Genomic DNA, 25,610 nt, shown 5'->3' on the forward strand with positions numbered 1-25,610 from the left:
ATTTCATTCTCCTTTACGCTTGTGTACTGGCAATGACATTAAACGATCTTGAATCTTAAACTACTTTCAGCAGACTTCTAAATATCATTATAATCTTATAGAGAAGAAATCTCCTGAGACTTAGTTATTCAAATGCTCTGCTTCAAAAGATGACAGTTCAAGTCAGCAAGTTCACCGAAAACAATCCAACACTCAGCTTGTTAACTTTAAAGTTACTAAATGGCCTCCTTCAAAAGTAGTGACTAACAACAATCTTGATTCCTTGGCACAACTTTGTTTTATGTACCAATGGCATATCTAACAAGAATAAAATACAAATTGTGAATTTCTATTCTGCACTCACCTTGCCATCAAATTTGGAATACTCATTAAATGGGTTGTTCAGCTGCTGTGGACAATGTTCAAGTCGTACAGAAAGCACAGATGATGTTGCAGTATTCAGTGGTTTTGCACGGAAGTCCTTCTTTTCAAACAAGCAAGCTAGTTCTTCAGCTGAAATAAGGAAGAAACACTTCTGAACACTTGTTCACTACAAGCAAATTGCCCATGAAGTTTAAAAGAAACCGTTCTCAGAATCATGTTTAGTACACTGGCATATGTCATGAAATTTGTTGTTTTCCAGCAGCATTACTGTGCAAAACATACAAAAAAACAATAAATTACAAGCAATACATATATTTAAAAATTAAATTAACTAGGTAGTATAAAAATGAAGCCAAAAATAGTGAGGCAGTTTTCATGGGTTAGTTCACTGTCTGTTCAGAAAACTGTTGGCAGAGGGGGAGAAGCTGTTGCTAAAATGGTGATTTGTATTCCCTGGTCTTGAAGGTGATGTGCAAGTAATGCTCTGGTGCTTTCATGCAACAAGTGAAAATGGACACTGCTTACTCTTTTCAAGTTCATCACCTCGAGTATCATGAGCCAGACAATGAATTAAAGGCTCTGAAGCACAAGTCACAACTGCAGAGTGTGAAACAGTCAAATAAATGAACTTCAAAAGAAGCAAATAAAAATAAAAGTGAAAGTAAAAGGTTTGCAAAGGTAATTGAGACTTAAGTTCTATTCAAGCAGCAATTAAATAAATTGTGGCTTCCAAAGTCAAGCTCAACAATAAACTTTTTATAACTTGCACCATAGACATTTAACTTTTATCCCTTTGCATAACTCAAGCATTAGCAACTTTATTTCTCAAACTTCACAGAATTGAATCTTAATATAATTTATAACATACATAATTGGAGATAAAAGCAGGTGCAGTTAAGTGTTTATTTTCTCAACTCGTACGCATTATTTCTTTCCCAAATTAAAATGCAAGCTTTTTTTTAGTGCACCATCTTCATTCAGTATTTTATGAACATTTTTTCAAAAGAATCAAGCATGACTTTATGCATACCATGTATCTGCAATAATGCCATTCAAAATGTTTCATGCTCTATGATCACAGGATTTCTAAAATGAAGACCATCAAAACAGACACTGCTCTCTACAGGTTGAGAAAAATAGATAGCAAATGAACTTTGAAATGCTGGGTATTAGGAAATGCTGCTCTTTGATATTGTGAACTATCAATTGTATGCACCTAAGCAAAATAATTAGATTCAACTAATGACTACGATGAATTAAACAAAAGATGCAATCTTCTGAAACTTTGCCATGGACAGACTTTTTAAGCTTCCTCTTAAGTATTCCACTTTCTTCCAAAACTTTTGGTTTGGAACAACATTCAACCAATTGCCATTAACTTTGAAAGTAAAAAAAAACACACACATAAGTACAGAGTGCATCTCTGTACTCTAATCTCTATCCAATGATATCCAGAGTACATCTTTGCAATTACTATCCAATGAAATTAACTATTTCGATGTGCATACAAAAATCAACACAAAATGATTTTAATCAAAGGCATTCGAACCATTACCCATTGAAAGGGTTTTTCTCTCAACCCATAGATACACTGAAAATATGCTACAAAATTGCTTTGCAGTATAGACTACTGACCAAATTAAATTCTCAAAATAGAATTTCTGATTGAATTTTTAAACAGCATAACTACATGCTGCAATCAATTAACAAGCTTCTGCTTAAGCTCCATTCCATGATTCAGCAATACTTTTTAAAATCAATATACAGAATCATTTTAGTTTGAAATATTATTTTAAAGTAACTTTTTGAGACTAAAATAATGGAAATATTCAAATCAAATACTTTAGTGCAGGATCAAGTTACATACAACAACCCAAAACACGCCTTACCTGAAAGCATAGTGTTTCTTTCTTTCCACTGAACATTTTTACATTTAATCTGATTTTGTCGTTCTTTTCGTAATCGTTCAAGCCTTTGAGCTGCAGAGAGGGGAAAAAAAATTTCAAAAACCAAAATCTTTGTCTAGGGAAGTCAGCAATAAAAGTGTCATAATGAAATATAATTACACATTTTAAATGGGTATTTTATATTGTATTATAACTATGTCAAACACTCATAAATTTTCAAAGATGACACCACAGCTATGCAAATACCAACAAAATTCTGAAAGTGTCCATGATTAATAATTGAATTTAAAATACATAAAACATTAATAGAGCTCATAAAGAGTTTCAACAGTGCAGGGAATATTAAAATGTAAAAACATGTGTGATTAATAATCTAGTTCACAACTATAAATCATTAATAATGTTTCTTCCCGAAATGTTAATGGTTAGTAAAAGTCAATTGACTATCAGATTACAAGGAATAAAATTATTACCTGGGTTTTCTTAAACTCAAAAGAAGTGAACTTAATTTCTTGTCCAGTATTTTATTATTTTAATGATCAAACTAAAATACCAAAGGAATATGTGTCTCAAATATAGTATGAAGTGAAAACAAATACAGAACCCTCTTTGAATTTGGACCTGAGAAGTGTAGTTAGTTTTACTCATTTAATATTGTACACACAATGTTTTAACTTTATCAAGAGAAGCCTTTAAACTGTGCATCCTCTCCCATAATATACATTGTCACCTGTTTTTGATGATGGACCATCTTTCTGTGTGTACTTCTTTTTAGAAGTATGCTCAATTATCGTGCTCCATCATTGAAATGTCCCAACAATCTATGGACTCACTTTCAAGGACTCTTCATCTCATGTTCTCGATGTTTATTGCTTATTTATTTATGATTATTTCTTGCTTTTTGTATTTGAACAGCTTGTTATTTTTTGCACACTGGTTAAACGTCCTAGTTGGTATAGTCTTTCATTGATTCTATTATTTATTATTTATTTTTGAGATAAAGCGCAGAATAAGCCCCTCCAGCTGTGCCACCCAGCAATCCCAACTTAGTCCGAGTCGAATTACAGCACAATTTACAATGACCAATTACCCTACCCACTGGTATATCTTGACACTGTAGGAGGAAACCAGAGCAACCAGAGGAAACCCACATAGTCATGGAGAACGTACAAACTCCTCACGCCTCCTGTACTGTAAAGTGTTATGGATTTATTGAGTACACCCGCAAGAAAATGAATCTCAGGGTTGTATATGGTGACATATGAACTTTGGTAATAAATTTACTTTGAACTTTGAATTTTAGAGGGAGCTCCATCCATAAGCTTGCCTGGTATGAGATATATCAAACTGTACATTGAATTGCAGAGTTTAACTTGAAGCCCTCAGGGAAAATTACTCTTTAAAAAAAATCTCAAGTCTGATACCATTGAGAATATAACAGCAAATTCTACTAAATAGGTGTAGAAAGACAATTTTAAATCTCATATGATCTAAACACTATATTTTGCTTTTAAAATCAGCACATTATTTCCCAAATAAGGATGTTACTGAGATAAACATATAGAGTTGAAAAGGGGTGGAGTGGGATGAGAAGAGCCACAAGACAAATCAATTGCTGTTCAGCTGTAAGCCCAAATCCTGCCGGGAAATAGTAAAGTGTCTCTTTCAATAGGGAAACAAGTGCCTTTTTGATCTCAAGATACAACATGCCACAAAACCCTAACATAAACCCTCCACCACTCACATCCTACAATTTCCGGCAATATTAAAAATGGCAACTTTTTTCAAACTGCACAAATTAATCTAGTCCCAAAATCCCCACTTGTTACAAGGTTATAGATAGCCTAATTTACACGGTTGCTAATTTTTAGGAGAAGCAAAATACTAATTCTGATTTAAAAATGTTACTGCAAAGAATTAACATAACAGGATTACAAAGCACTTCTGCTCAATTATGGAGCTTAATTCATTACAGACTAAATTCTTCTTACTCACCCAAGATGCATTTAGGGTTTTACCTGTGTTTGATCGTCTCCGAATACCAAAATCCCAGCTTGAGGTAATGTCAACTGATTGCGAGTAGTCATAAACCTGAGTTTCACCACTCCCTTCCCCCTGCACATTTGTCCTGAAATTGCTGGATACAGGAGCGTACATTTTCTCCATATCAACATCATGGTCAATAAGAACCATTTCACACATCCCTGTGTCATCACTTGTGACATGTGACTGACGGATGTGAGCCAGGATAATAGCAGGGTTGTCCAGAAAGGCCATTCTTTTGATGAAGCAGCTTCTTTGAAAGTTATTTGCTCTCTTCCATGTTACATCCTGAAAGGTGAGCTGAAAGACAAAATAAAAAGATTTGCAAAGCATTTCAACGGATCACAAAACAAAACTTTGACAAACTTTTTCTCTGCTCAACCATCATCAGATTGGCACCTTTCAACAATATAGAATTCCTGTGATAAAATATTTCACAATGTCAGACTTGAAAATGCTCTCTACAGGAAAAAAAAACTGAAAATTGCATTCTTTAATGCTTGTCAACTTGTTTTACACAAACACAATCTTTATAAGGCGGTTCCTTTCTGTATTGAAGATGACTTAGCTGTCTTACTTGTCCTTCAATCTTGACAGGCTTAAAGATTCAATGTGAATCAAATCATCCAGCATGGGGTGGCCACTGCACTGCACAACACCATCCAATAAGACTAACTTCTCAGTGGCAAGGTGTTCATTGACTGCAGATTAGGTTTTACTGCCCTGACTTCACACGTGCATATGTATCAAACTGCTTACTTGCTTTGAACTCTTCCCCCACCGTCTGCTTAGAGCAAATTGGTTTGTCATTGTTAACGCGTACCAAGGTACGATGAAATTTACTTGCCAACCACACATATCACTTCACCACGAATGTTCCCCAAACACTGAACAATCTCACTCCTTGTACCATTCTCACGAGAAGGTCACACTTTAAAAAAGCTGTTTGAACTGTAGGTCAAGTGGAGGTACAGAATCCCATGTCATCTAATCGCAAGACACAAGCAGCTGGGCGCCATAGCACAGTCAACAGGATGAGGATAGATGATTCTATGGCTTTTTTTGAACCAATAATAATAATAAATACTTCACTATGCATATTCTTTTTGCCCAGTATCTTGGTCCAAAACTGATCTGGAAAATATTCAATGAAAATTCAGAAGCAAAATGACAAATTTTGGAGAACACTATGTACACTATATACTTATATTAACACTACCTAGGATAGAACAAAGAAGAATAACAGACAATACATTTACAGTCAGATATAATTTTTAAAATACATTATTTTCAACAAAAAGGATTCAATACTCCACATGAGCATATGCAATTCTGCTAAGTACAAACCACTGATTTTATATGAAAGCACAACTCAGAAAAATGAAATTATCACTACACCTACAACTGGTATCATCCCGAGGTCACTACACAATAGCATTAAGCACTAAGACCTAAACAGCAATACTTATGTACATCTCTAGAAAGCTAAAACACGAAACACCACCAGAATAGTCTGAGATTTCCTAGATTGAGAAATAAGTGTGCTTGGCTATGCCCGTACCTCAGGATTTACCAGCTTGAGTTGAGACAAATTAAAAATACAAAAATAACTTATTTGTAGAGCACTTTCCATACGAATTATACAGTTCAAAGTGCTTTACAATGGGATAAATTGCAAATATAAAAAATAAAGCACCAAGTAATGTTTGTCGAAAAAGATTAAATAAATAAATCTTCAGTCCTGAAAATGGGACTTGGCTCACACATTGTCTGTTTATTACCCTCCATAGGTGCTGCCTAACCTGCTGAGTTCCTTCAGCATCTGTGCGTTGCTTTGGCTTTCTTGCATCAGCAGACTTTCTCACGTTGAACAGGTTTTGAGCTGGCATTTTAAAGTGTCAACTGAGTCTGCATCCCTTATAGTTTTAGGTATTGAGTTCCACAGTTTTGGAGCACAGTTTAAAAAAAAAGTTGATCTGCAAATTTTCTTCGGTGGGAGACTGTTTAAATTTAAGAGACCAACAATGGAAGCAGACTCAAGAGCTTCAGCAGGATTATAAAACAAAAGCAATACAGCTCCAGACCATTGAAAGCTTTAAAGCAAAACAAAAAGAGAACTTCAAAATCAATTCTAAAAGATACAGGAATCTAACAACAATGTTCTGAACAAGTTGAAGTTTGTTAATAGATTGTTTTGGATGGCCAGTAAAAAGCGCTTTGCAGTAATCTAGACTATTCTATGTAAAGGTGTGTATTAGTTTTCCAGCATCATTACGTTACAGAAACAGATATATATTTGCAATATTTAAGTGTCAAAATACCAATCCGGTCACTTTATTTTTGTGGGATTAAAATTTAATATCTCAATGAAGGGTAACACCCAGGATAATTATTTTGTTTTTACATGAGGAGCCAAGCTCTCGTTTATCAAGAAGGTTCTCTCTTTTGGCTTTGGGACCAACTAGAAATATTTCAGTTTTATCTTCATTTAGTTTTAGAAAATTATTGCTCATCCATCTGTTTATTGTACTATACCAGAAGTCAGAGAAGATAAGCTTTTATCATCGTCAGGCTCGACAGATTGTGTGTCATCTGCAGAACTATGGAAATCAAGTTTATGCTCCCTAATGATGTCTCCTAAGGGGAACATGTACAAGGAGAAGAGTAGGGGAGAAAGGGCCTGTTTCAATGATGTATGACCCCAAAGTCAAGGTAAAATGGCCCTCCAGGCAAATAACCCTTGAGAATGGGGAAAGATGTCATTGTGCATCATCTTACTTATTGTTCTGCTTGGCTAATGTTCTCAGATTGGTTGCAATTGAACCAATTATAAATACTGGTTCCCAAGCTCCTGCTTGGAGTTGATTTTCCAACTCTGCAATGTTGAGCATCAGAACCATAATTGAAGATCAGTGTGGGTGGAAATGACTGCAAATCAAAGACTCTGCAAGACTTGCTGATCCTTTCCAGGTTTTCTATCTATCAACACAATTGAGTCCGTCAGTGGCTCTGCTTTCATCACATTAAGTCAGAGAAGGCAATGGCCATGAGAGCAACTATACCAATTGTATATTAAAAAGATAAATTTAAGTAGACATTAAACAACAGAAATTGGTCATTCATCTCAAGTGGTCCATGATAGTCTTCATATTCCACAAGACTCTCTCCAATGCAATTCTGTTCCCATAATGACCCCACATTGCTCAGTTCCCATCTCCCTTGAACTCCAGCAATGCAATTTCCTTCAACCATACATGGTGTTTGTGAGTTTTAAGTTCTCATTAACCAAGTGACAAACTGCAAATTTGAATACTTTAAGTAGAATAAAATGGACTCTTGACCTCACTAACTAACTTGCTGTGATCTTCCACTTCACTATCTACCTACACTTTCTCTGTACTCTAACACTACATTCTGCACTCCATTATTGTTTTACATTGTATGACCTTAATACACCACTGTAATGAATTCATCTGTATGAACAGCAGGCAAGTTTTCCACCCAGTACATATGACAAGAATAAAACAGTACACCAATTTATTTAGAATGAAGTTTAGCAGCACCAGGATATTGCAATACATAATAAGAATGAAATTACAATAAGAAATATATTTTAAAAAATTTAATTGAATAGGTAGTGCAAAAAGAGAGCAAAAAAATTTGAGGTTATGCACATAGGTTCATTGTCCATTCAGAAATCTGATGGCAGAGAGGAAGAAGTTGCTCCTAAATTATAGGGAATTAAAGACTGGTCAGCCCCTGACGTCGGTGGTGGGAAAGCTGCCGGAGTCAATTATAAAAGATGAAATTACGACACATTTGGATAGCAGTAACAGGATAGGTCCGAGTCAGCATGGATTTACGAAGGGGAAATCGTGCTTGACTAATCTTTTGGAATTTTTTGAGTATGTAACTATGAAAATGGACAAGGGAGAGCCAGTGGATGTAGTGTACCTGGACTTTCAGAAAGCCTTTGATAAAGTCCCACATAGGAGATTAGTGGGCAAAATTAGGGCACATGGTATTGGGGGCAGAGTACTGACATGGATTGAAAATTGGCTGGCTGACAGAAAACAAAGTAGCAATTCATAGGTCCCTTTCCGAATGGCAGGCGGTGACCAGTGGGGTACCGCAGGGTTCAGTGCTGGGACCGCAGCTGTTTACAATATATATTAATGATTTAGATGAGGGAATTAAAAGTAACATTAGCAAATTTGCCAATGACACAAAGCTGGGTGGCAGTGTGAAATGTGAGGAGGATGTTATGAGAATGCAGGGTGACTTGGACAGGCTGGGTGAGTGGGCAGATGCATGGCAGATGCAGTTTAATGTGGATAAATGTGAGGTTATCCACCTTGGTGGTAAGAACGGGAAGGCAGATTATTATATAAATGGAGTCAAGTTAGGAAAAGGGGAAGCACAACGAGATCTAGGTGTTCTTGTACATCAGTCACTGAAAGCAAGCATGCAAGTACAGCAGACAGTGAAGAAAGCTAATGGCATGCTGGCCTTCATAACAAGGGGAATTGAGTATAAGAGCAAAGAAGTCCTTCTGCAGCTGTACAGGGCCCTGATGAGACCACACCTGGAGTACTGTGTGCAGTTTTGGTCTCCAAATTTGAGGAAGGACATTCTTGCTATTGAGGGAGTGCAGCGTAGGTTCACAAGGTTAGTTCCCAGGATGGCGGGACTGTCATATGCCGTAAGATTGGAGCGACTGGGCTTGTATACTCTGGAACTTAGAAGGCTGAGAGAGGATCTTATTAAAACATATAAGATTATTAAGGGATTAGACACGCTGCAGGCAGGAAGCATGTTCCCGCTGATGGGTGAGGCCAGAACCAGAGGCCACAGTTTAAGAATTAGGGGTAGGCCATTTAGAACAGAGTTGAGGAAAAACTTTTTCACCCAGAAAGTGGTGGATATATGGAATGCTCTGCCCCAGAAGGCTGTGGAGGCCAAGTCCCTAAAAAGAGATGGATAGAGCTCTTAAAGATAGCGGAATCAAAGGTTATGGGGATAAGGCAGGAACTGGACACTAACAGTGGATGATCAGCCATGATCACAGTGAATGGCGGTGCTGGCTCGAAGGATCGAATGGCCTACTCCTGCACCTATTGTCTACGAGTGAGTATAGCTGTAAGGCAGCAGAAATTTGAGATCAGTTTTCCTTCTCCCAGATGAGCTGCCAACCATAGCTAATGAGCCCCACCTGCCAAAGCAACTAGTTTGAAGGCTCCAGTAACCCACCTTGGTCTTGTTTGAGTAGAAACGGTTCTGCCAGCCTTAGTAGCTTCGCCACACGTGAAGGTCAGGAACTGGACTTGGTTGTATCAGGCTATTCGAGAGGAACACCATTGGGAGCATCTTGTAGAAAGTGGGAGCTTATTCCCATTACCTTCCCACACCACCTTGCACCCCCCCCCCCCAGGGCTATAACAAACTAAAGGAACTAAGGGGTCCTGAACTCTTAAAAAACTCATAAAGCAGAAAAAAAAACTGACTGATTGTTCACAAGAAATCAATTCAACAGGAAAAACCGATGAAGAACTACCACATCAAATCAACATGAAATAATGACTTTTTCCAATATAACTCAAGTATAAAACTGACATGATGGCAAGTTGTTATCCACAAAATGGCTACTTATATTCCTAGTGGACAACCGTGAATACAATTCCAAACATTTTAATTAACTATGAAGCACTTTGGAACGGTACTAATGCTATGAGAAACACAACAGAAAGGTAAGATCTTGCTTTGGCGTGGCGAAAGCAAAACTGTATTCGCAGAATTACCTTCACAAATCAATCCAAGATGACCCAAGCTCACCGTGGCAGGATACTGCAACTCCTCCGACACTATGATTTGCATTTTATGTCCTTTTCAATTAAGTGCTTTATTTTTGACAAAAAGCAAGCTGAGAATAATGAACATATTGAAGTGGTTCTGCAGACCGCTGGAACCTTACATCTCGCCTGTGCACCAGCTCCAAATGTATTTTTAATTCTCATTCTCATTCATTCATTTCCTCTGCTGGACATCCCGGCAGGAAGTCAGAGGTTTTAAAATGAAAATCAATGTAAAAACAGTGTGAGGGTGGGGGAGGGTGACCAGTTACAGTAATACACATTTAAAACACTCTTTACTGTCTCCACTTCAGTTTCCAGAAAGCAAAAATTATTGTTTGCAACACAACTTAGTTCACACTGAATTCTGCCCAAGTTTAAAAATACCCAGTAATGCATCTGGTAAAATACACTCAGTTCATGAACGGTAAAACACCAATTCCAGCTCAACAGTTTAAACTCAGTGACATGGCAGTCCTGCATGAAACCACCTGAATTCATGTAAACTCAATGCTCACACAAGTCTTCAGTGAGCTGGTGAACAGATGCTTCTTTTAAAAAAAACACAAAGACAACTTCTTTCAGATAGTCCTGACAAAGGGTCTCCGCCCGAAACATACACTGTACTTCTTCCTACAGATGCTGCCTGGCCTGCTGCGTTCACCAGCATTTTTTGTGTGTGTTACAAAGACAACTTTTTCCTTTTGTCAGTTCTGGTCGCCTCACTATAGGAAGGATGTGCAAACCATAGAAAGGGTGCAGAGGAGATTTACAAAGATGTTGCCTGGATTGGGGAGCATGCCTTTTGAGAACAGGTTGAGTGAACTCAGCCTTTTTGCCTTTTTTCCTTGGAATGACAGAGGATGAGAGGTGACCTGATAGAGATGTATAAGATGATGCGAAGCATTGATCGTGTGGACAGTCAGAGGCTTTTTCCCAGGGCTGAAATGGCTAGCACGAGGGGCACAGTTTTAAGGTGCTTAGAAGTAGGAACAGGGGAGATGTCAGGGGTAAGCTTTTTACGCAGAGAGTGGTGAGTGCATGGAATGGGCTACCGGCGACGGTGGTGGAGGCGGATATAATAGGGTCTTTTCAGAGACTCCTGGACAGGTATACGGAGCTCAGAAAAATAGAGGGCTATGGGTAACCCTTGGTAATTTCTCAGGTAAGGGCATGTTTGGCACAGCTTTGTGGGCCGAAGGGCCTGTATTGTGCTGTAGGTTTTCTATGTTTCTATTGTCACACTGCACAGAAAACATTATCCAAATGCACTACATGGAAAGCACAATTTCACTAAATTTTAGATTTCATTCGTGCTCAATGAATTTTTCAATGAGAATTCCAAATGTTTTCAATAGTTGGAACTTAAAGTTTAGAGTCAAGTGCAATTTCTAGTTCGGACCAATTACTTGCAATGCCTTAGTTTATTTTGCTCGTGTAGCCCATCACTACATATCAACTTCTGTAGCCAAGATAACCTTACTCTCACCAAAACTCCACAAAATATCAAGCAGGTACCACTAGGTGACATCAGGATATATGTGACCAGTGTATCCACCAAATTCAACTGGAATTCAACTGTCCGTTAACTCAAATAATTCAGTTTTTACTTTGCTTTCTTGCTGCAAACTTAGTACTCTCAGAACAAGCTATCAGGAAAAATCTGTATTTTTTTATATTTTGTGAACCTTAAAAATAATGTATGTATACAAAATTGTTATACTGCATCTTGACCAAATTTAAGACAAGTGTTACACAAAATATACTGGAACAATCATTAACCCAAATAGGCCCTTTCCCTTATACATAGTTGGAACAATCCACAACTGCACAGTTCAATTCAAGGCACTGTAGAGAGATGCATGCAGGTAAAAGTAAATTCCAACCACATTATAAAAACGTAAATATGAAAAGATTGATCCAAGTGGTGGGTTCACAAAGGAAGAGAAAATAAGGGTATTGCAAGAATGTGTTGGGCACCCCAGAGCACAAAGCCCTGACAGCTGAGATCAAGCCACTGATCTCTCATTGGGGATCAGAGGAAAGAAAAGGGCAAAAAGAAAGCACAATACATCCAATCTACCAAACTAACGTGAAGTGCTTATTAAATGAGGTCAGACTGCTGGCAGGTGGATGCATGCATCCTCAGGCAATTATTGTCCATTCAAGAAAGTTCAAGCATGACAGCAGGCATAATGCTCAACCTTATCTGCAGAAGTGGTTGTAGAGCTTGGGAGAATTGTTAACTTCAGTGGAGAGTTTAGAAAAGAACTGCACACAACTCTAGGCCAAAGATTGAGAACTACATAGTTCAGGAGTGTACAGAGATAAAAATATAATCATGACTGGAAAATTTTAATTCTTTGAGAGAATATAGGATAACCTGTGAACTGTTTTCTTTGGAACGGGGGCTGAGGGACTTGAGATTGTGACTAACTGATCTAAGAATTAGGGGAACTTTTACCAGAAGCTGGACAAGCATTTAGAAATCACTGGCTCTAAGTGTGGCAAAAATTAAAAACTCATTTAAATAGCACTTGCGAATATACCTTGAGGAACTACAAACTGCAAGATCGTGTGCTGGATGATGGGAACAATTAACCATTTTCCCCCACTTGACAAGCTGTGGGCTAAAAAAAAACTCCTCTGTCACCACGAGAATTCAGAATGTTATATGTAGAGAAAGTTTCCAATTTAGTACATTTGAAAGAAAATTTGAAACAAGTAAAAAAAAATAATAAATTTATTTAGGTTGTGGCTAAGGCAGTTGCTTTAAGAAACATCTTGAGAGGACGAGCAAGAGGAAGGGGAAATTGGGGATAAAACACAAGCCTGGGGGAAATTCTGTTACATTAATTGATTTTACTTTCTGGTAATGGAGTAATTTGGTCCTCACAGGGATTGATAGCAATAAAATCTAGACAAACAAGGTGATTCAAACCACTTACAATATTCAATATGCAAGGATACAACACAACATGGGTGATAACATAGAGATAAATCTCTACCAAAGGAGGTGTAAAGTGCTCCTTCCCTCCACTGGCCTGCAGATCACCCTTGGGCAAGGTGTAGCACCTGCTTACCTGCCCACCGCACCCCCCCATCCCCATCAGTGTCACTTGAAGCCATGGGAGCACGTGGTGGATGGACATATGAGCAGCTGATGCACATCATAAGTCCTAGTTATGCAACCACTGATGCCAAGCAGACAATTTTTGCCAAGTATTGATAATGGCTGGGGTCACCCTTATTGTAAAGACACTGCCCAGGAAAAGGCAATAGCAAATCACTCCTGAAGAAAAAATTGCCAAGAGCAATCCTGGTCACGGAAAGACCATGATTGCCCATGTCATACGACACAATGGCCATTTTGGCTGGAGATCTCCATGCAGTGCAATAAAATTTCAATATTACCATTGCTCAGAAATCAGAATTCTCCATTTACTTCTGCATTGACCAACTTCACCTGCACTGCTTTTAAACTCACCTGGCTCCCCAGCAAATTGATGACATCGTTGCATAAAGAGCAACACTTGGAAGAAACAAAGCAGCAGCAAGGACATTGGATGGGAGGCTTCAATACAAACAATTATTTGCTGGTACTGCCATTCACCAAGTTTGCCGAGACGTGGGGGCGCCACAGCGTGGTGGTAAGAACTATGCTATTACAGGTCAGGGCGTCAGAGTTTGGAGTTCAATTCCAACACTGTTTGCAAGACATTTGGACGTCCTTCCCGTGAGTGTGTGAGCTCACATTCCAAAGACGTACCAGTTGGTAGGTTAATTGGTCATTGTAAATTGTCCAGTGATTAGGTTAGGGTTAAATCGGTGGATTGCTATGCAGTGCCACTTGTTGGGCCAGAAATACCTGTTCTGTGGTTTATCTCAAAAAAAATCAAATGAAGAACACAACTGCCAAGCTGAGTCTGACACAGGAAACAAGTAAACCATGAACGATAAACCTATTTTACCAAAGTTTAATAAGGATTGCAGAAGAACATGACAGGGTAACAGCCTGCATACTTAAGGGGATCTGTTGCCTGCAATACTGTATAAGCCAAGTAGCACAAAAAGCATGCAAGAGACATGCCAATTAACCTTGCAACCAATGGTTTAGAATGAAACACTGTTGCCCTACCATGCACAGTGGACAATTCAACAGTTAACTGAATAATATGATATCACCAAAAACATCCCTACTCTCAACTCTGGCAAGATGCAACTTATGAGAACTAAAGGTCGAAGCACTCGCAATATGTTCGACCAGAGGTGCCAAAATATTGATGCATTTTGGCTTGATCTGGAGACACCCATCACAGAACCACAGCTCCAGCCAATTTGATTTATTTCATGTGATATCAAGAATGGGGATATCAGCTGCAGAACTGGAATCATGCACTCTTGAACTGTCACCACCTCCAATTAAACTGCTCACTACTGTTACAACATTGGCATTCAGTGTGTGGAAATTGTCATGTGTCCTTTACAGAAAATGCAGGGCAAGTCCAACCTGGCTAATGGCCACCTCATCTGTTCTCAATCAGTAGCAACGTGACGAAAGGCATCGTCAGCTGTGCTATCAAGTGACATTTATGCACAACTGCCCAGTTTGCAATTTGCCAGGCCGACTGCCCACAGACCGAAATGCAGCCCAAGTGCAAACATGGACCAGAGAATGACATTTCTGAAGCACAGTGAGCTTCACTTCAATTTCAACACTGTGAAGCAGCACTTCTCTCAATGTGACATCAAGAAACCCTGGTAAGACTGAAGTCAATGGGTATCAAGTAGAAAAAGACCAAATGGCTGAAGTCATCACTCACACACAGCAAGATTCGAGCAGTGGGTGGAGGTCAATCACCTCAGACCCTGGACATCACTGCAGGAGTTCTTGTGTCAGCAGCCCAGCTCCAATGAACTTCCTTCACAAGATCAGAATTGTACTTTTAACGATGTTTGCACAGTGCTCAATTCCAGTTACAACTCCTGAACACTTGAAAATGTGTGTTGCAAGTATGCAGCATTCATTCAGGGGCTGCTAAGTAAGAAATAACATGAATGGGACCAGGCAGAGCTGCCTCCAACAAAGGGGAATTTACCCACCCACCCATTCCATAGCCTCTTCAAGCCCCCTGTATTTTGGGTGTCATTACTGAGTAGAAACTCAACTGGATCAGTTGCATAAATATTGTTGCAACCAAAGCAGATCACAGGCTGAATATCCCAATTTAAAAAGAAAGTTATGAGAAAGATTAGCTTTATTTGCCACATAGCATTGAAACACAGTGAAATGTGCCTTTGTCGCAAAGCAAATCAGCGAGGACTGTGCTGGGGGCAGCCCTTAAGAGACACTATGCATCTGACACCAGCAAAGCATGCCCACTACTTACCAACTCTAACCGCATGTCTTTCGAACATTGGAGGAAACCGCAGCACCTGGCGGAAACCCACATGTTCACTGAGAGAAGATACAAATTCCTTGAATGGTATGTATTGCAATTTGGCAATATCATCATTCCTTCATTGCTTCTGGGTCTAATTACTGCAAATCCCAAATGTCAACACTGCAGGAGTACCTTCACTGGAAGTGCAGCAGCTCACCAGCACTTCACAGAGACAACTGCGAAAGGGCAACAGATGATGGTTTTACTATTTATGCCATAATTACTGAAAAAAATTATAACAACTTCAAAATTATTCCAATTCAGTTCACTGCCCTGAATCTATTATGCCTGGGACTCTCAGCTCACTATGTATATAAAGTTAAGAGATAAACCATAAATTTTTATTTTAGATTCACCATAATACTGATACTAGAAGACGTTCTCATGGGCAAAGTGAAAATTCCGAACTAAACTTGAATCAATGAAGGATGCTCGACAACTGTGGCTGGGTCTGAGTGGGTCTGATAAAGCAAAATAAAGGGACATTGGTGACAACAGAGCTCTGCTTCCAGATAAGCTCAATACCTTCTCTGCTTGCTTTGAGCATCAAAATACGGGGGAGCCATCACGAACTCCCACAGCACCGAATGATCCTGTAATTCTAATCACTGAGGCCTTCAGGAGGGTCACCCCATGCTTCTCATGTTCTCGATATTTATTGCTCATCTATTTATTTTAGTTTTTTCCTTTATTTTTATATTAGCACAGTTTGTTGTCTTTTGTACGCTGACTGTCCACCCTGTTGGTGCAGCCTTTTATGGTTAAAGGATTTTGAGTATGCCCATAAAAAATGAACCTCAGGTTGTATATGATGCCATAGGTACTTTGATAATCAATTGACTGTGAACTTCAAAATTAGTTGAAACCTTTTGTTTTACATGAAGAAATTCAATTTGGAACTTCGCAGGTTGGTATCAAAGCCTCTATGTGATTACAAACACAACTTCTGGAAAAAAAGAACTACGATAAAAGATTCTAGAACAAAAATGCATACAAGTATGGGAATTGTCACAACAAGAAATGAAACTAATTCCATTTACAGGCCAGCAGAAAATAACCATCATATGCTTTTAACTCTATTGACAATAGCTGAAGTATAGATGAACCACAGGTAAAAGATCCAAGAAGGAAACTACACCTTTGAAATGTTTCTCTGGCATCTGGAGTTAATCAAACCAAACTCCAGGACATGAATTTATTACCAGAAATTTCATTCTTCAAAAGGCCGGCTAGATTTAACAAAGCACATGTTCATAATCCAACCATTGCTTACCAAGATATATTTTACCACTTTTTCCCATTTTCAGCACTGATATCAACAGTGATACTATGAACATATTTTAACTGAAAGAGAAACAGGCAGAAGAATGGGTTGATCACAATTCTGGGGTGCAAAAGGAAAATCTCAAGTGTTTGGAACAACAGATTGCAAACAAGCAGTGCTTGTATGAAAAAAGGGGCACCAACACAAGTCAGTTAAGTTTAATACACCAAAACTGAAACATTTACTTATTTATCTCTTATTTACCATCTTCCAGGGAAGATTGGACCTGTTCCGATGGGACGGGGACTAACATCCTTGCGGGAAGGTTTGCTAGTGCTGCTCCGGGGAGTTTAAACTAGATTTGCAGGAGGAGGGGAACCAGAATGTTAGAGCAGATAGTGAGGTGGAGGAGGATAAAGGTCATGCAAGAACTACAAGTATAGTGCATGGAGTAAAGCCAGATCTAACATTTAAAGAGGCTTTGAGGAAAGAGAAACAGAATAAAGTAAGAAGGGCTAAAGTGCGTGTACTCACTCTTCCTTCAGTTAGTCCTGACGAAGGGTCTCGGCCTGAAACGTCGACTGCGCCTCTTCCTATAGATGCTGCCTGGCCTGCTGCGTTCACCAGCAACTTTGATGTATGTTGCTCAATGCAAGAAGCATCAGGAACAAAGGTTATGAACTGAGAGCTTGGATACATACATCGAATTATGACGTAGTGGCCATTACAGAGACTTGGCTGGCACCAGGGCAGGAATGGATTCTCAATATTCCTGGATTTCAATGCTTTAAAAGGGATGGTAGGGGAAGGGAAGGAGGGGTGGCATTACTAGTCAGCGATACTATTACAGCTACAGAAAGGGTGAGTAATGTAGCAGGATCCTCTTTTGAGTCAGTATGGGTAGAAGTCAGGAACAGGAAGGGAGCAGTTACTCTATTGGAGTATTCTATAGGCCCCCTGGTAGCAGCAGAGATACCGAGGAGCAGATTGGGAGGCCGATTTTAGAAAGGTACAAATATAACAGGGTTGTTATCATGGGTGATTTTAATTTCCCTAATATTGATTGGCACCTGATTAGTTCCAATAGTTTAGACTGGGCGGAGTTTGTTAAGTGTGTCCAGGACGGATTCCTGTCACAGTATGTGGACAGGTCGACTATGGGGAATGCCACACTAGATCTAGTATTAGGTAACGAACCGGGTCAGGTCATAGATCTCTCAGTGGGTGAGCATCTGGGGGACAATGACCACCGCTCCCTGGCCTTTAACATTATCAAGGAAAAGGATAGAATCAGAGGGGACAAGAACATTTTTAATTGGGGAAGGGCAAATTATGAGGCTATAAGGCTAGAATTTGCAGGTGTGAATTGGGATGATGTTTTTGCAGGGAAATGTACTATGGACATGTGGTCAATGTTTAGGGATCTCTTGCAGGATGTTAGGGATAAATTTGTCCCAGTGAGGAAGATAAAGAGTGGTACGGTGAAGGAACCATGGGTGACAAGTGAGGTGAAGAATCTAAGACAGGTGGAAGAAGGCAGTATACATGAGGTTTAGGAAGCAAGGATCAGATGGGTCTATTGAGGAATATAGGGTAGCAAGAAAGGAGCTTAAGAAGGGGCAGAGGAGAGCAAGAAGGGGGCATGAGAAGGCCTTGGCAAGTAGGGTAAAGGAAAACCCCAAGGCATTTTTCAGTTATGTGAAGAACAAAAGGATGACAGGAGTGAAGATAGGACCAATTAGAGATAAAGATGGGAAGATGTACCTGGAGGATATGGAAGTGAGCGAGGTCCTCAATGAATACTTCTCTTCGGTATTCACCAATGAGAGGGAACCTGATGACGGTGAGGACAATATGAGTGAGGTTGATGTTCTGGAGCATGTTGATATTAAGGGAGAGGAGGTGTTGGAGTTGTTAAAATACATTAGGATGGATAACTCCCTGGGGCCTGACAGAATATTCCCCAGGCTGCTCCACAAGGTGAAAGAAGAGATTGCTGAGCCTCTGGCTAGGATCTTTATGTCCTCGTTGTCCACGGGAATGGTATCGGAGGATTGGAGGGAGGCGAATGTTGTCCCCTCGTTCAAAAAAGGTAGTAGGGATAGTCCAGGTAATTATAGACCAGTGAGCCTTACGTCTGTGCTGGAAAGCTGTTGGAAAAGATTCTTAGAGATAGGATCTTTGGACATTTAGAGAATCATGGTCTGATCAGGGACAGTCAGCATGGTTTTGTGAAGGGCAGATCGTGTCTAACAAGCCCCATAGAGTTCTTTGAGGAGGTGACCAGGCATGTAGACGAGGGTAGTGCAGTGGTTGTGATCTACATGGATTTTAGTAAGGCATTTGACAAGGTTCCACATGGTTGGCCTATTTAGAAAGTCAGAAGGCATGGGATCCAGGGAAGTTTGGCCAGGTGGATTCAGAATTGGCTTGCCTGCAGAAAGCAGAGGGTGGTGGTGGAGGGAGTACATTCAGATTGGAGGGTTGTGACAAGTGATGTCCCACAAGGATCAGTTCTGGGACCTCTACTTTTCATGATTTTTATTAACAACCTGGATGTGGGGGTAGAAGGGTGGGTTGGCAAGTTTGCAGATGACACAAAGGTTGGTGGTGTTGTGGATAGTGTAGAGGATTGTCAAAGATTGCAGAGAGACATTGGTAGGATGCGGAAGTGGGCTGAGAAGTGGCAGATGGAGTTCAACCTGGAGAAGTGTGAGGTGGTACACTTTGGAAGGACAAACTCCAAGGCAGAGTACAAAGTAAATGGCAGGATACTTGGTAGTGTGGAGGAACAGAGGGATCTGGAGGTACATGTCCACAGATCCCTGAAAGTTGTCTCACAGGTAGATAGGGTAGTTAAGAAAGCTTATGGAGTGTTAGCATTCATCAGTCGAGGGATAGAGTTTATGAGTCGTGGGGTAATGATGCAGCTCTATAAAACTCTGGTTAGGCCACATTTGGAGTACTGTGTCCATTTCTGGTCACCTCACTATAGGAAGGATGTGGAAGCATTAGAAAGGGTACAGAGGAGATTTACAAGGATGCTGCCTGGTTTAGGAAGTATGCATTATGATCAGAGATTAAGGGAGCTAGGGTTTTACTCTCTGGAGAGAAGGAGGATGAGAGGAGACATGATAGAGGTGTACAAGATATGGATAGCTGGCGCCTCTTCCCCAGGGCACCACTGCTCAATACAAGAGGACATGGCTTTAAGCTAAGGGGTATTCAAGGGGGATATTAGAGGAAGGTTTTTTTTACTTAGAGAGTGGTTGGTGCGTGGAATACACTGCCTGAGTCAGTGGTGGAGGCAGATAAACTAGTAAAATTTAAGAGACTACTAGACAGGTATATGGAGGAACTTAAGGTTGGGGGTTATATGGGAGGCAGGGTTTAAGGGTCGGCACAACATTATGTGCCGAAGGGCCTGTACTGCGCTGTACTGTTCTATGTTCTATGTTATAAATAGTGTCAGAATCAGAATTGGGTTTATTATCAGCGGCATGTGACATGAAATTTGTCAACTTAGCAGCAGCAGTTCAATGCAATACATAATCTAGCAGAGGAAAAAAATGAAGTAAATCAATTATGTATATTGAATAGATTTAAAACATGCAAAAACAAATACTGTATATTAAAAACAAGTGAGGTCGTGTCCAAAGATTCAATCTCCATTTAGGAATCCGATGGCAGAGGGGAAGAAGCTGTTCCTGAATCGCTGAGTATGTGCCTTCAGGCTTCTGTACCTCCTTCCTGATGGTAACAGTGAGAAAAAGGTGCTGTGGGTCCTTAATAATGGACGCTGTCTTTCTGAGACACTGCTCCCTGAAGATGTCCTGGGTACTTTGTAGGCTAGTGCCCAAATGGAGCTGACTAAATTTACAACCCCCTGCAGCTTCTTTCAGTCCTGTGCAGTGGCCCCTCCATACCAGACAGTGATGCAGCCTGTCAGAATGCTCTCCACGGTACAACTATAGAAGTTTTTGAGTGTATCTGTTGACATGCCATTCCTCTTCAAACTCCTAATAAAGTATAGCCGCTGTCTTGCCTTCTTTATGACATCAATATGTTGGGATCAGGTTAGGTCCTCAGAGATCTTGACACCCAGGAACTTGAAGCTGCTCACTCTCTCCACTTCTGATTCCTCTATGAGGATTGGTGTGTGTTCCTTCATCTTACCCTTCCTGAAGTCCACAATCAACTCTTTCGTCTTACTGACAATGAGTGCCAGGTTGTTGCTGCAGCACCACTCTACTAGTTGGCATATCTCACTCCTGTACGCCCTCTCATCACCACCTGAGATTCTACCAACAATGGTTGTATTGTCAGAAAATTTATAGATGGTATTTGAGCTATGCCGAGCTACACAGTCATGTGTATACAGAAAGTAGCGCAGTGGGCTAAGCACACACCCCTGAGGTGCACCAGTGTTGGATTGTCAGCGAGGAGAACATGTTATCACCGATCCACACAGAATATGGTCTTCCGGTTAGGAAGTCGAGGATCCAATTGCAGAGAGAGGTACAGAGGCCCAGGTCTGCAACTTCTTAATCAGAATTGTGGGAACAATGGTATTAAGTACTCAGCTATAGTTAATGAAAAGCATCCTGACATAGGTGTTTGTGTTGTCGTGTGGAGAGCCATTGAGAATGCGCCTGCCGTTGACCTATTGTGGCGATAGGCAAATTGCAATGGGTCCAGGTCCTTGCTGAGGCAGGAGATCAGTCTAGACATAACCAACCTCTCAAAGCATTTCTTCACTGTCAATGTGAGTGCTCCCGGGTGATAGTCATCAAGGCAGACCACATTATTCTTCTTCGGCACTGGTATAATTGTTGCCTTTTCGAAGCAAGTGGGAACTTCTGTCAGTAGCAGTGAGAGGTTGAAAATGTCCTTGAGTACTCGTACTAGTTGGTTGGCACAAATTTTCAGAGCCTTGCCAGGTACTCCATCAGGTCCTTCCGCCTTGTGAGAGTTCACTATCTTTAAAGACAGCCTAACATTGGCCTCTGAGACAGAGATCAAAGGTCATCAAGTACAGCAGGGATCTTCACATCTATAGTTGTCTTCTCCCTTTCAAAGTCTGCATAGAAGGCATTGAGATCATTTGGTAGTGAAGCATCGCTGCCACTCATGCTACTGGGTTTTGCTTTGTAAGAAGTAATGTCTTGCAGACCCTGCCAAAGTTGCCATGCATCCGATGTCGCCTCCAACCTTGTTCAAAATTGTCTCTTCACCATTGATATAGCTCTCCACAAATCACAGCTAGTTTTGGTAACAGGCCTCACGGCCCATCAAGGCTGCACTGCCCAATTACACCCATGTAACCATTAACCTACTGACCAATACGTCTTGGGATGAGGTTGGAAAACCGTGCACCAAGAGAAAACCCACGGGGTCAAGGGAAGAAGGTAGAAACTCCTTACAAACAGTGGCAGAAACTGAACCTGCATCACAGGCACTGTAATAGATTACACAAACCACTACACTACCATGCTGTCCAACATAACAGTGACCATAAACTATACATATCCCCACGTGAGGAAATAACTTAACTCTTCCATGGACAGTCCAAACAGACTGTGAAAGAGGGTTGGCATGGAGCTAGCAACTGCAACCTGTAAAAACCCTGAGCTACAGAAACGTCGACAGAAGCCCCTGGGAGAGGAAGGATCTTCACCTGGCAGACAGAGGACTCTGGCGAACTGCTATCAGCAGCGTAAGCCCATCACCTTACTGGAGCTTGAGAGAGAGTAAATAACATGAAAAGCTGGATCTGTTAAACCTTGTTCACATGGCATCTTCGTCTCCCAATCACGTCACTTGAAATGGACAGGAAAGATTGAAAGCCCACAGAATGTAAATGTAAATAAAGGAGATACCCTTTTCAAACAACTTAAATACTGATTTAGTACAGATGATACAACACCTACTAATTAACAATGCAAACCAACAATTCAGGTTGTGGAAAATGGAAATACTCTGTTTTGGTATTTATGCAAACACTCAAGTGTAGAAGATGCAATATCGTACAAGTAAATTACATATTCAACATATTTGTTTTCCTTGAAAAGCTCTGACAGATTGCAATGTTAGTTAAATGCTGCACATGTAATTTTCTTACTGCTTATTATGTTGACAATCACCACGATTAAAATGTACAATTTCAACACAGCTGACAAAAAAGGGGGTTAAACAACTGGTATGACTATCCTCCAGATAACAAGCTAAATACTCAAATATGACCAAAAATATTGTTGGAAACATTCGACAGGTCAGGCAGCTGATGTAGAGAGAGAAATAGCCGTAGAAGGATAAATAGCTGCAAGTGTACGATATCTACAAATGAATGAGGAAAACCTGTCCATGTAATTTGAATTAATAAACCAGAATGGTAAAGTGAAATATTTTAAACAGAGCTTTTAACAAAGAGTGGTCACTTAAATTCCACAGTCAAAGGGAGTTAAAAACGAGCTTTGTGCACACAAAGATATGCCAGATCATTTTAATACAATCACTCCTTGATCCACGGTGGTCGCTGAACACGTACCAAGGAAGAAACCAAGCAATTCAATTTAATTCAAGCATACCTCTTAAATAAATAATTTTTTGATGGACAGTTTTTCTGAAATAATTTATTTTGGCAGTTTTTTTTTTAATTTCAAAAAGCACTGGGTGTCAAAGATTTTCAAATTTGTATCGACATCTTGGACCTTCAAAAAACCAGATCTCATGAAAAAATAAAGCCACAGTTGAAGAACACAAGTTGCAGTGTTATTTAAAACAATCTTGCAAATTCTTTAGTTGAAATGAAATAATGCAAGTCAGAAATAATATCAGTGCTGCAAAAGTGCAGTGACCGCTTGGAGCATGTACAGATACCTTCCAGTGTGAAAATTAAGGGAAAAACAGCTTGAATGAAAGCTAACATAAAGCTGTGAATTTGGCTGCATGGGAGCTGTTTCAGGCAAAAACACACATCATGAATTTCTGAGCAACACACACACACAAAATGCTGGAGGAACTCAGCGGGTCAGGCAGCATCAATGAAAATGAATAAAAAGTCGACATTTCTGACTGAGATACCTCAGGACTGGAGAGGAAGGGGGAAGGAAGCCAAAATCTACAACTCTTAGTGGCAGCTACAGAGTAACATGAAATCAAAATTTGAAGTATAAAAATAGAATAGCTTGCTTTAGATTGCAGAAATTTTCAGCTTATTCAGTAATTACTATTTCTCCGGAAAAAAATTCAATTATACCTTTTCAGGAAAAGGTAGATTATATTTGTGGAGTTGACTTTTAAACAGAGGAGAGAGGGCTCAAAGAAACCACCCAACACTTAAACCTGACTTCAATCTTAAAATATTTATGAGATAATTAAAAATGAGCTGTCACAAATCCTTCTCAAAATGCGGCATGGACTGAAATGCTCATGTGTATAACTAATCTATGTTGAGCATCATCTATTGTTCTCTTTACAGACAGAATATAATGTCTAACGTTCATTAGATTAAGTCAGCTCAAGAACACTAGAACCCGCAGACATCGATGAGATGGGGAATTTTACAAACATTGAAGGGATGACAACAATCCATGCTAATTTCAGGTGAGGAAAAGGACCATGGCCAGACACTATCAAAATGATCATGCAACATCTATAGCAAAGAAGCTCCATAAGAAATTGAGGATTACTTTTCCACAAATTTGGAACTCTTCCCCAAACCAAAATAGACAGCCCGCAGATGTTAAAGACAGATGGCTGACAAAGATCAATTTCTGTTTGTGACATTTGTGGAGAGAAGCAATGTGTAGTCAGTGTGAGTACTCTGTTAGATTTTGATAAAGCTTTCAATCAGATGGATAGGATCAACTTCAAAGGGATGTTAAAGAATGCTCTGTGGATCGAGGAGATAGATGCTTGATCTCAGCTCAGTACGTGGTGCAAGGAGCAGGGAAGCAGATAAAGAACTGGAATCCTAATGGATGGAAGGTGGTCATTATCACCTGTGGAGCAAAAAATTTATGCAGAAGCAATTTTAAGAGAATTCATTCATTAGACAGATTAGAAGGTAACTGTCAATCTTCAATTTATCAAATCAACTCTTGGAATCAAGTGCCATGAATACAACTGTAAGACAGGCGCAGAATTAGGCTGATCAGCTCATTCCAACATGGCTGATCTATTATCCCTCTCAACTTTATTCTCCTGCCTTCTCCCTGTAATCACTGATGCCCTGACTAAACAAGAACCTTCATTTAAATATACCCAATGTCTTGGCCTCCACAAGCATCTGTCCAAATAAGTTCCACAGATTCACCACACTCTATCTAAGGAAATTTCTCATCTCTGACCATTGGTGTATTACAGAAGGTGAAGACCTAAATCATGCAGCAATTTAGCATAAAAGATCATTGTGGACAAAACCAATAAGTTTGACAATTCTTGGATTGCAAATGAAAAAAGTTAAACAATATTTGAATACTAAAGGACTGTTGGATCATGCAAGGTGACTTAAATCTGTTTCCCTGACATTTAAGTTATGATGACAAATGAGCTACAGCATTCAGTAGTGGAATAATGGGAAAAGTTACACTGAGATCAAGCTGACAGAACAACTGAGGAGTCCGATCTGGGGTATAATCATGAAACGTGAATTCTTTAAGATCAGAGTTTGAGTCAGTCAGCTCAAAAGAGATAAAGACAAGAAATCAAAAAGATAATATCAAACAAGAAAACTAAT

General features: G+C 39.7%; 1 protein-coding gene across 5 annotated transcripts in view; it reads right to left on the reverse strand.

The window, feature by feature from the left end:
• Window positions 1-25,610, reverse strand: part of mapkap1 (MAPK associated protein 1) — a 297,659-nt gene that overhangs the window by 243,498 nt on the left and 28,551 nt on the right. For 4 of the 5 annotated variants that reach the window (XM_063073411.1, XM_063073410.1, XM_063073409.1 and 1 more), the window contains 3 exons: window positions 4,289-4,613; window positions 2,253-2,342; window positions 344-492 (listed from right to left, as the gene is read on the reverse strand). The exons of the other annotated variant lie outside the window; for it this stretch is intronic. In XM_063073411.1, the coding sequence (XP_062929481.1) occupies window positions 344-492; window positions 2,253-2,342; window positions 4,289-4,547 (498 nt within the window). In that variant the 5' untranslated portion in view covers window positions 4,548-4,613. The remainder of the gene's footprint in view (window positions 1-343; window positions 493-2,252; window positions 2,343-4,288; window positions 4,614-25,610) is intronic. 5 annotated transcript variants of the gene reach the window in all.

The sequence above is a fragment of the Mobula hypostoma genome, chromosome 21 (assembly GCF_963921235.1).
Source record: "Mobula hypostoma chromosome 21, sMobHyp1.1, whole genome shotgun sequence".
Classification (NCBI taxonomy): Eukaryota; Metazoa; Chordata; class Chondrichthyes; order Myliobatiformes; family Myliobatidae; genus Mobula; species Mobula hypostoma.